Source organism: Salvelinus alpinus, chromosome 10 (genome assembly GCF_045679555.1).
Source record: "Salvelinus alpinus chromosome 10, SLU_Salpinus.1, whole genome shotgun sequence".
NCBI lineage: Eukaryota > Metazoa > Chordata > Actinopteri > Salmoniformes > Salmonidae > Salvelinus > Salvelinus alpinus.
Genome location: NC_092095.1, coordinates 71,356,801 through 71,369,969, shown reverse-complemented (window position 1 = coordinate 71,369,969; position 13,169 = coordinate 71,356,801). Strand labels below are relative to the sequence as shown.

The following is a 13,169-nucleotide window of genomic DNA, read 5'->3' as shown; positions in this document are numbered from 1 at the left end:
CTAAAGAGTAACCCAGTTGTACAACATTTAATGTGGCTCAGTGTTCTAGTCAGAACTTTACACCCATTCAATAACACTTCCTTCTTAAAACAAGCAGCTGTTCAGATGGTGGCTTTGTTTAAAGGGTAGCTCTGCAGTTATACAAATATTTATAACAAAATGTACAATAAAAATCCTTAATCACAATTCACATTCCCGTAATTGTTTAACTGATCAAAAATAAAAATGATTCATATAATGCTAAATTCACAATCGATAAGAATATAAAATGTATAAATACATATCAAGTTTCATCAGTCCCTTGTTCATGTCAACACTAAGTTATCCAAAATAGCACCTTATTCCCTATATAGTGCACCATTGACCAACGCCCACAGGGCTCAAAAGTAGTGCACTATGTAGGGTGCCATTCCGGACACCTTAGTGACCACATTTCAACTCCATTACGAGGGATAGCTAGCGCCAATAGGAATTCATTTCAAGGTTCATTTGTGCGAATGGCGGCATCTAAACATGGTCACTCAGCCGGGGTGTATTCACTACACGGATTCTGTTGCTAAATGTTTTGCAACAAACGGTTTACTCTAAACAAAGCGTTTGGCAACAATTTGTTTCTATTGGACAAATTCAGGTAGGTTCCATTTCTAGAGTAAACGGTTTCCATTGCAATTGTTTTGCAACAGAATCGGACTAATGAATACACCCCTGACATGGCAAGACATCATCATAGGCTTCAGCTGGGAGGTTAAAGGTGGGAGGGGCTTCCTTGTGTTCTCTTCCAATCGGCTCACTCAATGGTGTTGAGGAAAAACAGTCTGGAAAACAAAACAGTATTCTCCATTCACATGTGCGTCTTCATAAGCTGAACCACATCAGTCATGGTTTAGTAATGTGTAAACTCACAAATTAAATACGATCCTATTCTGTTGTCAGAGGAAAGCACTAAACATTGTCAAAGACCCCAGCAACCCAAGTTATTCTCTCTGCTACCACACAGCAAGAGGTACCGGAGTACCAAGTCTGGGACCAAAAGTCTCCTGAACAGCTTCTACCTCCATCAGACTGCTGAACAGCTTCTACCTCCATCAGACTGCTGAACAGCTTCTACCTCCATCAGACTGCTGAACAGCTTCTACCTCCATCAGACTGCTGAACAGCTTCTACCTCCATCAGACTGCTGAACAGCTTCTACCTCCATCAGACTGCTGAACAGCTTCTACCTCCATCAGACTGCTGAACAGCTTCTATCTCCATCAGACTGCTGAACAGCTTCTATCTCCATCAGACTGCTGAACAGCTTCTATCTCCATCAGACTGCTGAACAGCTTCTATCTCCATCAGACTGCTGAACAGCTTCTACCTCCATCAGACTGCTGAACAGCTTCTACCTCCATCAGACTGCTGAACAGCTTCTACCTCCATCAGACTGCTGAACAGCTTCTACCTCCATCAGACTGCTGAACAGCTTCTACCTCCAGACCATCAGACTGCTGAACAGCTTCTACCTCCAGGCCATCAGACTGCTGAACAGCTTCTACCTCCAGACCATCAGACTGCTGAACAGCTTCTACCTCCAGACCATCAGACTGCTGAACAGCTTCTACCTCCAGACCATCAGACTGCTGAACAGCTTCTACCTCCAGACCATCAGACTGCTGAACAGCTTCTACCTCCATCAGACTGCTGAACAGCTTCTACCTCCAGGCCATCAGACTGCTGAACAGCTTTTAAGTTAATAGTCCCTTTTTATTTTTTGCTGATCTGTTTTTTTAACTCTGCATCGTTGGGTTTGGGTTTCATCAGGAAGCATTTCACGGTTACCTTAGTGTGGGTTACGTTACCTCAGTCTGTCTGTGGGTTACATTACCTTGGTCTTAGTGTGTCTGCTGTGGGTTACGTTACCTTGGTCTTAGTGTGTCTGCTGTGGGTTACGTTACCTCAGTCTGTCTGTGTCTGTGGGTTACGTTACCTTGGTCTTAGTGTGTCTGCTGTGAGGGAAGGCCTCGTCTGGGATGTGAGCTGCGTCAAACGACTCCTTACTCTGGCTGTCTGAACTCATGGCATCTATCAGGCTGGCGGTGGCAGTGCCAGCGTATGTGTTGTACCCACTGTCCACCTACACAGAGCAAACAGTCAGTTCAAATTCTATTAAAACAGATTGTCAAATCAGTGCCACCCACAGTGATTAACATGGTCCTCAAAAACCTAAGAATAATTAAAAGTACGTGATCCATCTGTGTACATTCAACCAAAAAAAAGTCAAAACAGTCATTGTACCATACATGTCAGTGTAACTCTTAAAATAATTTTTTAATAAACATAAATGCCTTTTCTGAAATGTAAAACTGGTGTCCAGCTTGTTAGAGGTCTAGTCTGTTTAGTCAGTAGACTGCTCTCAGGATACAGACCTGCATGCTGTTATCATAAGGGATGCTGCTTCCTTCAGCTAGCAGAGACACAAACATATGAGATGCCTCTGCTGCCCCCACACGGGAGCTGGTCAACCGGACACCAACAGGAGTCACACCTCCTTCCTCCTCTTCCACAGGGAGGTCCACTTCCACCTCGCCGTTCTCCTCCTCCATCTTCACTGAGTCCAACAGAGGCTGTCCCATCCCCGGACCCCCCTCACACAGCCTCCCCAGCGGACCCCCACTGGTCCTGGGTACACTCGGCACCGGGGAGGGGGAGCAGGAGCCCAGCTCCATGGGTGGTAGTGAAGTAGAAGGACATATATTGTCCTGGTCCAGGAGGGAAGGGTTGGGGGAGATGGTTGGGGGTGAGGCCCAGCAACGGGCTCCGAGTCTGAGCTCCGGGTTCACCTGGGTCCGGCCCGGGGGCTGGAGCGAGGAGCAGAAGCGGATGGGGGAACAGCCGTCTACGTAGGGGCTCTCTGTACAGGAGGTGATGTCCATGTCTAGGGGAACACCTTCAGGGGTCACGAAGCTCAGCTTCCTCCTCTCTCCTGGACAGGAAAAACAACCACGCCATCACTCCACTTACCAACCACATGGATACCGTTCACCTAATGACTTGACTCAACAGGTTGAGGTCCGTAAAACATGACTGTGCAAATCTGCACAGACATATTCAATCAGTTTCCAGAGATAATGTCTCCAAAGCCACATCAGGTTTATGGTATAACAGAACATTTAAGACACATTATGCCAATAAGGACATAAAACACCTCTTTAAAAGACTCGTATACCTGCGATGGGTGTCTGTGTGAACTGTGGTCCGATGGGGGACAGGGCAGGGGACTGGAAGCCAGCAGGAGAGGACCGCTCAGGGCACAGGGGGCTGGTGACACTTCCCAGGCTGTAAGTTCGGTAACGACCCTGGATAGGACTGGACGAGAAAAGACCCTTTGAAAAAAAGAGAGACAACGTCTCATTAAAATGGCAAGAGAGAAAACAAGCAGTTACGTCTATTTGAAATCCCAGCTTTGTGATTCCTCCTTACACAAACAGATTCCCTCCTAGATGTTATACACAGGGCCACTTTAGAAGCAATATAGCATCTGCTATAGCAGAGCTGTCCTGATCCTGGAGAGCTACCCACCTGTAGGTTTTAACTCCAACCCTGTTCCTGGAGAGCTACCCTCCTGTAGGTTTTAACTCCAACCCTGTTCCTGGAGAGCTACCCTCCTGTAGGTTTTAACTCCAACCCTGTTCCTGGAGAGAACTACCCTCCTGTAGGTTTTAACTCCAACCCTGTTCCTGGAGAGAGCTACCCTCCTGTAGGTTTTAACTCCAACCCTGTTCCTGGAGAGAGCTACCCTCCTGTAGGTTTTAACTCCAACCCTGTTCCTGGAGAGAGCTACCCTCCTGTAGGTTTTAACTCCAACCCTGTTCCTGGAGAGAGCTACCCTCCTGTAGGTTTTAACTCCAACCCTGTTCCTGGAGAGCTACCCTCCTGTAGGTTTTAACTCCAACCCTGTTCCTGGAGAGAGCTACCCTCCTGTAGGTTTTAACTCCAACCCTGTTCCTGGAGAGAGCTACCCTCCTGTAGGTTAACTCCAACCCTGTTCCTGGAGAGAGCTACCCTCCTGTAGGTTTTAACTCCAACCCTGTTCCTGGAGAGCTACCCTCCTGTAGGTTTTAACTCCAACCCTGTTCCTGGAGAGAGCTACCCTCCTGTAGGTTTTAACTCCAACCCTGTTCCTGGAGAGAGCTACCCTCCTGTAGGTTTTAACTCCAACCCTGTTCCTGGAGAGAGCTACCCTCCTGTAGGTTAACTCCAACCCTGTTACTGGAGAGAGCTACCCTCCTGTAGGTTTTAACTCCAACCCTGTTCCTGGAGAGAGCTACCCTCCTGTAGGTTTTAACTCCAACCCCAGTTGTAACTAACCCGACCCAGTGAAAGCCTTTAGGAAGGCAGCTCTCCAGGAAAAGGATTGGGCAGCCCTGTGATAATAACGCATGCTTAGAACCAGAGCAACAAACCACACTTGCTACTATGTTTCCCTGTAACTGGTCCCACTGGTCAGACACCTGGACATTGAATAGTGGCACACTTACAGTGGAGGGGGTCAGGGCAGACATGCCAGACAACGGGCAGGGCAGAGGAGAGGCGCTCATGGGGGAGAGGAAATCTCTATCCCCTCCCCCTTCTCCCCCAGGGGGCTCTCCCTCCCCTCCTCCTTCTGGGCTGGGGGGGCTGGAGGACTCTGAGCCACTCCCTTGGCCGTCCAGAAACAACTTCCGTCTCAGAGACGAGGAGCTCAGGGTCTCCTGAACCTGATCCTGCTGAGACACCTCCTTCAATCTGTAGTATTCTCCTGGGGTGGGGGAGGGACAGCCGAAAGAGAGACACACAGACAGACACAGACAGACAGAGACAGACAGGTTATGTGAGACCGGATAAGGTTTCCTGCCAGTTGGGTAATATCTGCACAGAGAGAAATATGACGTGTACGGAGGGTTCACTGACATGTAAAGGTTTACCTAATATTTTGTCCAGGTGGAAGTCCACAGGTAAGGACAGGACTGTCTGGCAGCCTACTGTGTTTTTTTTAGTTGGTAGTGGCTCTTCTAGTATCAGTGGGGACATGGAACCTGAAGATAGAAACATTTACTCATTTAACATCCATAGAAATGGCTGAACATAACAGTTATTCAGGAAATAGAAAATGACAGAAAATAAAACACTATAATGTGTGTGTGTTGGTGAGTGAAAAGCGACTCAACTCCAACTCATTGGATTCACTTACTCTTCCCAAACTGCATCTGTGCTGATTTCTGTTTGCTTGTTGGTTCGGTCCATGGTGAAGGCACAATGGCGCCTTTCGTGAAAAACTGCTCGATAGCATTCTGACGTTTCTCCTCGATGTCAGAATCCATCCTGGATGTTTTCAAAAAAACAAAGCTGTTACCAGACCAATAAACCAATACCCCCAATCTCTCAGCAGCGGTTGTATTTCAAAGTGCTCTCCATTTGTCTTGCGTGCAACCTTAACCTGGTCAGAGTTCCTCACCTGGTCTGACTGCGGTACAATGACTGGTTACTAGTTCCTCACCTGGTCTGACTGAGGTACAAGGACTGGTTACTAGTTCCTCACCTGGTCTGACTGAGGTACAAGGACTGGTTACTAGTTCCTCACCTGGTCTGACTGAGGTACAAGGACTGGTTACTAGTTCCTCACCTGGTCTGACTGAGGTACAAGGACTGGTTACTAGTTCCTCACCTGGTCTGACTGAGGTACAAGGACTGGTTACTAGTTCCTCACCTGGTCTGACTGAGGTACAAGGACTGGTTACTAGTTCCTCACCTGGTCTGACTGAGGTACAAGGACTGGTTACTAGTTCCTCACCTGGTCTGACTGAGGTACAAGGACTGGTTACTAGTTCCTCACCTGGTCTGACTGAGGTACAAGGACTGGTTACTAGTTCCTCACCTGGTCTGACTGAGGTACAAGGACTGGTTACTAGTTCCTCACCTGGTCTGACTGAGGTACAAGGACTGGTTACTAGTTCCTCACCTGGTCTGACTGAGGTACAAGGACTGGTTACTAGTTCCTCACCTGGTCTGACTGAGGTACAAGGACTGGTTACTAGTTCCTCACCTGGTCTGACTGAGGTACAAGGACTGGTTACTAGTTCCTCACCTGGTCTGACTGAGGTACAAGGACTGGTTACTAGTTCCTCACCTGGTCTGACTGAGGTACAAGGACTGGTTACTAGTTCCTCACCTGGTCTGACTGAGGTACAAGGACTGGTTACTAGTTCCTCACCTGGTCTGACTGAGGTACAAGGACTGGTTACTAGTTCCTCACCTGGTCTGACTGAGGTACAAGGACTGGTTACTAGTTCCTCACCTGGTCTGACTGAGGTACAAGGACTGGTTACTAGTTCCTCACCTGGTCTGACTGAGGTACAAGGACTGGTTACTAGTTCCTCACCTGGTCTGACTGAGGTACAAGGACTGGTTACTAGTTCCTCACCTGGTCTGACTGAGGTACAAGGACTGGTTACTAGTTCCTCACCTGGTCTGACTGAGGTACAAGGACTGGTTACTAGTTCCTCACCTGGTCTGACTGAGGTACAATGACTGGTTACTAGTTCCTCACCTGGTCTGACTGAGGTACAAGGACTGGTTACTAGTTCCTCACCTGGTCTGACTGAGGTACAAGGACTGGTTACTAGTTCCTCACCTGGTCTGACTGAGGTACAATGACTGGTTACTAGTTCCTCACCTGGTCTGACTGAGGTACAAGGACTGGTTACTAGTTCCTCACCTGGTCTGACTGAGGTACAAGGACTGGTTACTAGTTCCTCACCTGGTCTGACTGAGGTACAAGGACTGGCGGTGGATATCCTCAGCGTCTATGTCCACAGGGAGCAGGCTAGACATCTCATCTATGTCCCATGTAAACTTGGCTGGTGTCTGAAAACAATGATCAAGAAAACATTGAGAATAACGATTCAGGTAGTGACTGACGGATCGTCACCAGGTGGCTCTGTAAAACGGGTGATTACGTTCACAAGAGGACAATGACAGGACTTCTGAAGGAGACAAACATGTTAACTGACTTGCTGATCATGGAGGTCAGTTGTCCTTCAGCCTATTGAAGTGGGTGAACTACACAAGATATGTATGAGACCAGACCATAAATGTGTACAAAATATTAGGATGACAGACTGACCAGGTGAAAGCTATGATCTTTTATTGAGGTCTCTTTTCAAATCCACTTCAATCAGTGTAGATGAAGGGGAGGAGACGGGTTAAATAAGGAATTGTAAGCCTTGAGACAATTGAGACATGGATTGTGTACATATGCAATTCAGAGGGTGAATGGGCAAGACAAAAGATTTAAGTGCCTTTGAACGGGGTATGCTATTAGGTGCCAGGGGCACAGGTTGAGTGTGTCAAAAACTGCACCACTGCTGGGTTTTTCACACTCAACAGTTTCCTGTGTGTATCAAGAATGGTCCACCAACCAAAGGACATCCAGCCAACTTGACACACCCTTGGGAAGTATTGTAGTCAATATGGGCCAGCTTCCCCGTGGAACGCTTTCTACACCTTGTAGTCCATGCCCCCGACGAACAGAGGCTGTTCTGAGGGCAAAAAGCAATGCAACTCAATGTTTTGTACATGTAACGGATGTGAAATGGCTAGCTAGTTAGCGGGTACGCGCTACTAGCATTTCAATCAGTTACGTCACTTGCTCTGAAACCTAGAAGTAGTGTTGCCCCTTGCTCTGCAAGGGCTGCGGCTTTTGTGGAGCGATGGGTAACGACGCTTCGTGGGTGTCAGTTGTTGATGTGTGCAGAGGGTCCCTGGTTCGCGCCCGGGTCGGGGCGAGGGGACGGTTTAAAGTTATACTGTGTAGGTTTACACTTACAGTTCCGGAGGACTTGAAGACAGAGGGGCTGGGGACCACGGATTCTTGCAGGCGATGGTAGTCGTTGGGGCTCTCGAAGGGGTTACGGATAGCTGCCCTCCCTGGAGTCTCAGGAGTGATCTGGACATCTGGAATATCTCCCATAGTCTGACCACAAACCTGAACCTATTGATGCAGGAACATTAATCAACTTTGATCCAGTATAAATAGTATGCTAATCAAAGATCACTAAGTACTAGAGAAAGCCAAACAATTACTGTAATACTATCAAGAGAACAAACCTTACTTACGTGAAAGAGTAGCAAGGTGGCTAACGTTAGCTAAACTAGCTGGCTATTGGCCCCACAATCTAGTACATACTAGCTATCCCAAACGTTTCGTTAAATGCCTGGCTAGCTAAGGCTTTAGCAACTATTCTGAGAGGTTCATTTGATAGATCTATTCGATATGTTATTTGATATTGGAGCCCTGATACTTACAGCAGCTGCAGAAGTTTTCAACACAACCAAAATAAGGTTCCAGAGTCAGTTGTTTCAAACGTTTATTTCAATTTTCCCACAGCGCCCATTGACCAATAGAAATTAATAGGAAGTGCCTGATAACCAATCAGATTGAAGATTTCAGAACGCTCCAAATTTACATTGACGTCACTTCCTTTCGGTTGTGTGGTGGTTAGTAAGCTAACTAGCAAAGTATATACTCATGGTAGACTTTATCAACAAGTATACTATTTCTAATTTATCCAAATGACGGGGTTGTGATAGTAGAAGTATTTTTGTAAATCAGCTTGAACTGTTGAAGTTGCTGTTGAGTTAATCTCGGAGGTCCCACACGAACTGATCATGGCTAGCAGTGCTAATGCTAACAACATGAATGCTGTCCGAGAAACAATGGATGGTGAGTTAGCTAACGTTAGCTTGCTAGGTCATGATAATGTCTGTTGTAGAACCTAGATGTGTGTTTTACAAATGTGACACACTATTGATTGCAAAGACTAAAGATTGGCTTGACAGTAAGGTAGTTAGCTAGGTAACTTTAGCTAGCTAGCTATTTATGACATTTCGTTCTGTACCCATGGCAACAATCCACCACACAGCAGTATTAGTAAGAACACTTATCTTGAAAGGTGACATGGTTTAAACTATACAGCTCGTTGTATGCCAGACAATGGGTAGCTAGGGGGCCAATTTCATGTTGTTATTTTCTCTCCTACTTTCCCCCACAAGTGCTGCTGGAGATCTCTAGGCTATTGAACACAGGACTGGACATGGAGTCTCTGTCTATCTGTGTCAGGCTGTGTGAGCAGGGCATCAACCCAGAGGCCCTGTCCTCTGTCATCAAGGAGCTACGTAAAGCCTCTGATTCACTAAAAGTAAGGCCATGTTCAGGGAACAGGGATAGGTACTTACAGAACGGAGTCTATACAGACACAATAGAACAACTTTTGAGAACCAAATGTTGTCTGGACCAAGTTTGTCCCGTGAGCCCAGCTATAGAGACTCAATAGGACGAGGACTAAATGGACTCTGCTCTGTACAGGACTGTAGCTCTCCAGGAACAGGGCTGGCGAGCCCTGTATTAGACTCTGCTCTGTACAGGACTGTAGCTCTCCAGGAACAGGGCTGGCGAGCCCTGTATTAGACTCTGCTCTGTACAGGACAAGGTCAATTGCTGTGGTTATCCTTCACATAACTGCCACTGTTTTAATGAGTCCATTATGCTTCAATCTGATAGGCTAGATTCTTTCTGACTGGATCTAGATACCTCCATCTCTGCCTCACCACTGTTGCATGTTGCACCTGTAGTCACAAACTTAATGTGTAAAAAATATGGCAATATTTGTCTGCCTTCTGTTCCAGGCCTCTGACAACTGAAGATCCGAGACCGATCCCAACAGAATAATTCTGCTGAGCGGAAGACTTTTCACGCTGTCAAGTTTTACAAAATTGCCAAATAGTGAGCGTCTATTACCCTGACCTATTCCTCGTGCCTCTGGATTTGACCCCTGGCTTCATTAGAAGGAAAATGGTGTGTGTGTGTAACATTTGGTCTGGCAACATCAGTGGCCAATTCTCCTTGACTTTTGTGTTCCTGTCATCAGCTTGGTGTGCAGTCTGGCGATATGAATGACTGCAATGCCCTGATATCCAATGTTTCAGTACCCCTCCCTCCCTCAATCATATAGGTTGTCAGTTCAGTCGTCTTTCTTCTGACTGAAGGAAACCTAATGATTGGCACTCCCCATCATCACACAGTGCTACAACGATGGGTTGTTTTCAATTCCTTTATGGCTTTTTGGATGTGTAAAAAAGTCTAATTTATTGCGAGTTGTGTGTAGTTTTATATGAATTTAATGTCCGTTTTTTTTCTTCAACGTCTAGCATTGTTTTTCTCTCGAAGTGTCCAGGATTGTCAATGATGGATGGAACTCAATATTAAAACCAGTTGCATTTTATATCCACAAGGTGGCAGTGTTTCTTTACTTACTCATTAGATCATGATGATTCAGAAGTACTATCCAGTTTACTAGTAGAAAAGTTTACCTAGTTAAATTAAAACGAGTCATAAATAAGTGTAGATACAAAATCTGCAATGTTCTTCTGTTGAGGAATTCTCTGAAAAGAACACCTGGGCTCCTGAGTGGTCCAGCGGTCTAAGGAACTGCATCTCAGTGCAAGAGGCGTCACTACAGACCCTGGTTCGATTCCAGGCTGTATCACAGCCGGCTGTTATTGGGAGTCCCATAGGGCGGCATCCACAATTGGCCCAGCGTCGTTAGGGTTTGGCCGGGGTAGGCCGTCATTGTAAATAACAATTTGTTCTTAACTGACTTGCCTAGTTAAATAAAAAATAAATATCTTTCAATTGGAGATCTCAGGAAAATGTCTCAGCACAAGTAATAAGAACGAAGGAGGTAGGTAACTAGCCCCCACTAAGAACAATGTCTAATTGCTGACACAAAAAAGCTACATTTGGAGAAAAATAATTGTATGTGGATGAAGGTCATGCTTTGGCGAATAAACTTTACAGGGAAATAAATGGCTATAGTTCACTCTTAGTTATTTCATGAAATGTTTTTAGGAAACGTGTGTTTTAAAGTGCCTGCGGTGCCAGTTACCCCGGTAGAAGATTGAGCCATAGGGTTTCACACAAGTGTGTTAAAATCCATTTAATCAGTTTTATTTAGAAATTCTTTAGTAAGTAATATTTAAAAGCTAAGTCTAGTTGTTTTTATTTTAATTATTTAAATAAAATATGTGTGGGGGGAAATGGTGTCACCATTTATATCCACACTATGAGGAGATTTGATGTAAAGTCCCTCTTTTTAACTCACCTGCACATTCATTTCCTTTGTTCGTTGCTGTTCCTTTTCAATACAATCCATGATGTACAATCGCACTAAATATGATTTAAATAATGAAAGGTTTTAAATCCCAACAGTCTTTAAAATTACATTCAGGATCAAAAGGTTTTCAATAGTTGTTTTTAATTAATTAAAAATGTTTTTAATTGGAATGGAATATTGGAATGGAATATAACTAATAATATTAAATTACATTAGGGTATAACATTTAATAACAACTTAACTAATTCATTCAGTGTAACATTGATGTGGCAACTCTCTTATGTTCTGCTATTGTATTTGTGACCTACAGTACCTGTCAAAAGTTTGGACACGTCTACTCATTCAAGGGTTTTTTCTTTATTTTGACTATTTTCTGCATTGTAGAATAACAAGGCAAAGGGTGGCTACTTTGAAGAATCTCAAATATAAAATATATTTTGATTTGTTTAACACTTTTTTGGTTACTACATAATTCCATATGTGTTATTTCATAGTTTTGATGTCTTCACTATTATTCAACAATGTAGAAAATAGTAAAAAATTAAGAAAAACCCTTGAATGAGTAGGTGTGTCCAAACTTTTGACTGGTACTGTAGGTCACAAATAAAGCTATCCCCAGTCAAATTGGAGCTCATGAGTTCAACTCCTACACGGCTCACACCTAATCCAGTCCCCACCTGTGACTGAAAACAGGGGGAGAGATGCCAATTTAAAAGCTCTCTCAAACACTTAGCTAGCTATCTAGTTATATGACATAAAATGCTGTGTAAAAGAACTAAAAGGCTATAAAGTAACATTAACTGTAAAGCTATCAGTCACTAGTGGAAACATTTACAACTGCGATTAAGCTACGTTATCTTTTTAATGTATTTTACCTCAGACGATCTGGAAGTAAGGAGGTTGCTAGCTAGCACTCTTTGCAGCTTATGCTAACTAGCTAGCTGACTAGCATTTACCGCTAGTGAAGTTGCTAGCAAGCAAGTTTAAACTAGCGCTAAGTGGGCTAGTCATTTTCTAAAATATGAGAAACACATTCACAACCATAAAGGAATAACTGCCCCTTGGGGGGGCAAGCTGCACTCATCCAACACACTCATCCAACACACTCATCCAACACACTCATCCAACACACTCATCCAAGCTGCACTCATCCAACACACTCATCCAACACACTCATCCAAGCTGCACTCATCCAACACACTCATCCAACACACTCATCCAAGCTGCACTCATCCAACACACTCATCCAAGCTGCACTCATCCAACACACTCATCCAAGCTGCACTCATCCAACACACTCATCCAACACACTCATCCAAGCTGCACTCATCCAACACACTCATCCAACATATTACTACTTTACTCAAAAATAATGTTTCTCTCTTGATTATTTATCTTAAGGCTTGTACTTGTATATTTAAACAACAATTATAGATCTAACTATATTGGTATGTATCTACAACTTTTTCAACATTTCAATTTTTTAAATCAATTTATCACAAAATCGTTTTGTTGAAATATCTCCAAAAGTTGTGATGAGGACATTTTTGGTTGAGCAAGAGCAGTGACAGAGCAGGGAATGTGTTGGGAGGGGGCAGTTACACCAGGGGGCTAGTTAACCCCTACTACCTTAATCTTGGGTGGGTGTTGCTTGTTTTTAAGGGTGCAAGATGAACTGTTAACAAGGCTACTGGTTGCAGGTAGTTGTTCCCTTCAGCATGGCCCCTGCAAGGTGCCCTGCACTGTGGCTGAACATTTGCTTCCCCCAAATGTGTGTTGTGGGAGCAGTAAGACACATGTGGTCTATCAAATACAGACAGGCATTTAATAGATATATCTACCCAGGCAAACCGTATGTAGTGTACTGGCATCTCTGGGTTGGGGCCCCCAGTCTATCATCAAGACAAATGATGGGCATCACAGACTCGTTTTAATCTCCATAACAAGAGACTCACTGTGTTGGAAATTAATGAAAAC

General features: G+C 44.7%; 2 protein-coding genes across 2 annotated transcripts; one reads left to right on the top strand and one right to left on the bottom strand.

Moving 5' to 3' along the window:
• Window positions 1–8: 8 nt before the first annotated feature.
• On the bottom strand, window positions 9–8,413 carry bora (bora aurora kinase A activator). The gene is made up of 10 exons (XM_071330869.1): window positions 8,326–8,413; window positions 7,847–8,011; window positions 6,779–6,885; window positions 5,213–5,343; window positions 4,947–5,057; window positions 4,521–4,780; window positions 3,209–3,365; window positions 2,409–2,965; window positions 1,970–2,116; window positions 9–815 (listed from the first exon to the last, which is right to left on the bottom strand). Exons 2-10 carry the CDS (start codon window positions 7,988–7,990, stop codon window positions 792–794), a joined length of 1,638 nt encoding a protein of 545 aa, XP_071186970.1. The 5' UTR covers window positions 7,991–8,011; window positions 8,326–8,413; the 3' UTR covers window positions 9–791.
• A 62-nt stretch (window positions 8,414–8,475) lies between these two features.
• Window positions 8,476–10,301, top strand: mzt1 (mitotic spindle organizing protein 1). The gene is made up of 3 exons (XM_071330870.1): window positions 8,476–8,743; window positions 9,073–9,218; window positions 9,706–10,301. The coding sequence occupies exons 1-3, from the start codon at window positions 8,689–8,691 to the stop codon at window positions 9,718–9,720; spliced, it is 216 nt and encodes a 71-aa protein (XP_071186971.1). The 5' UTR covers window positions 8,476–8,688; the 3' UTR covers window positions 9,721–10,301.
• Window positions 10,302–13,169: the final 2,868 nt, after the last annotated feature.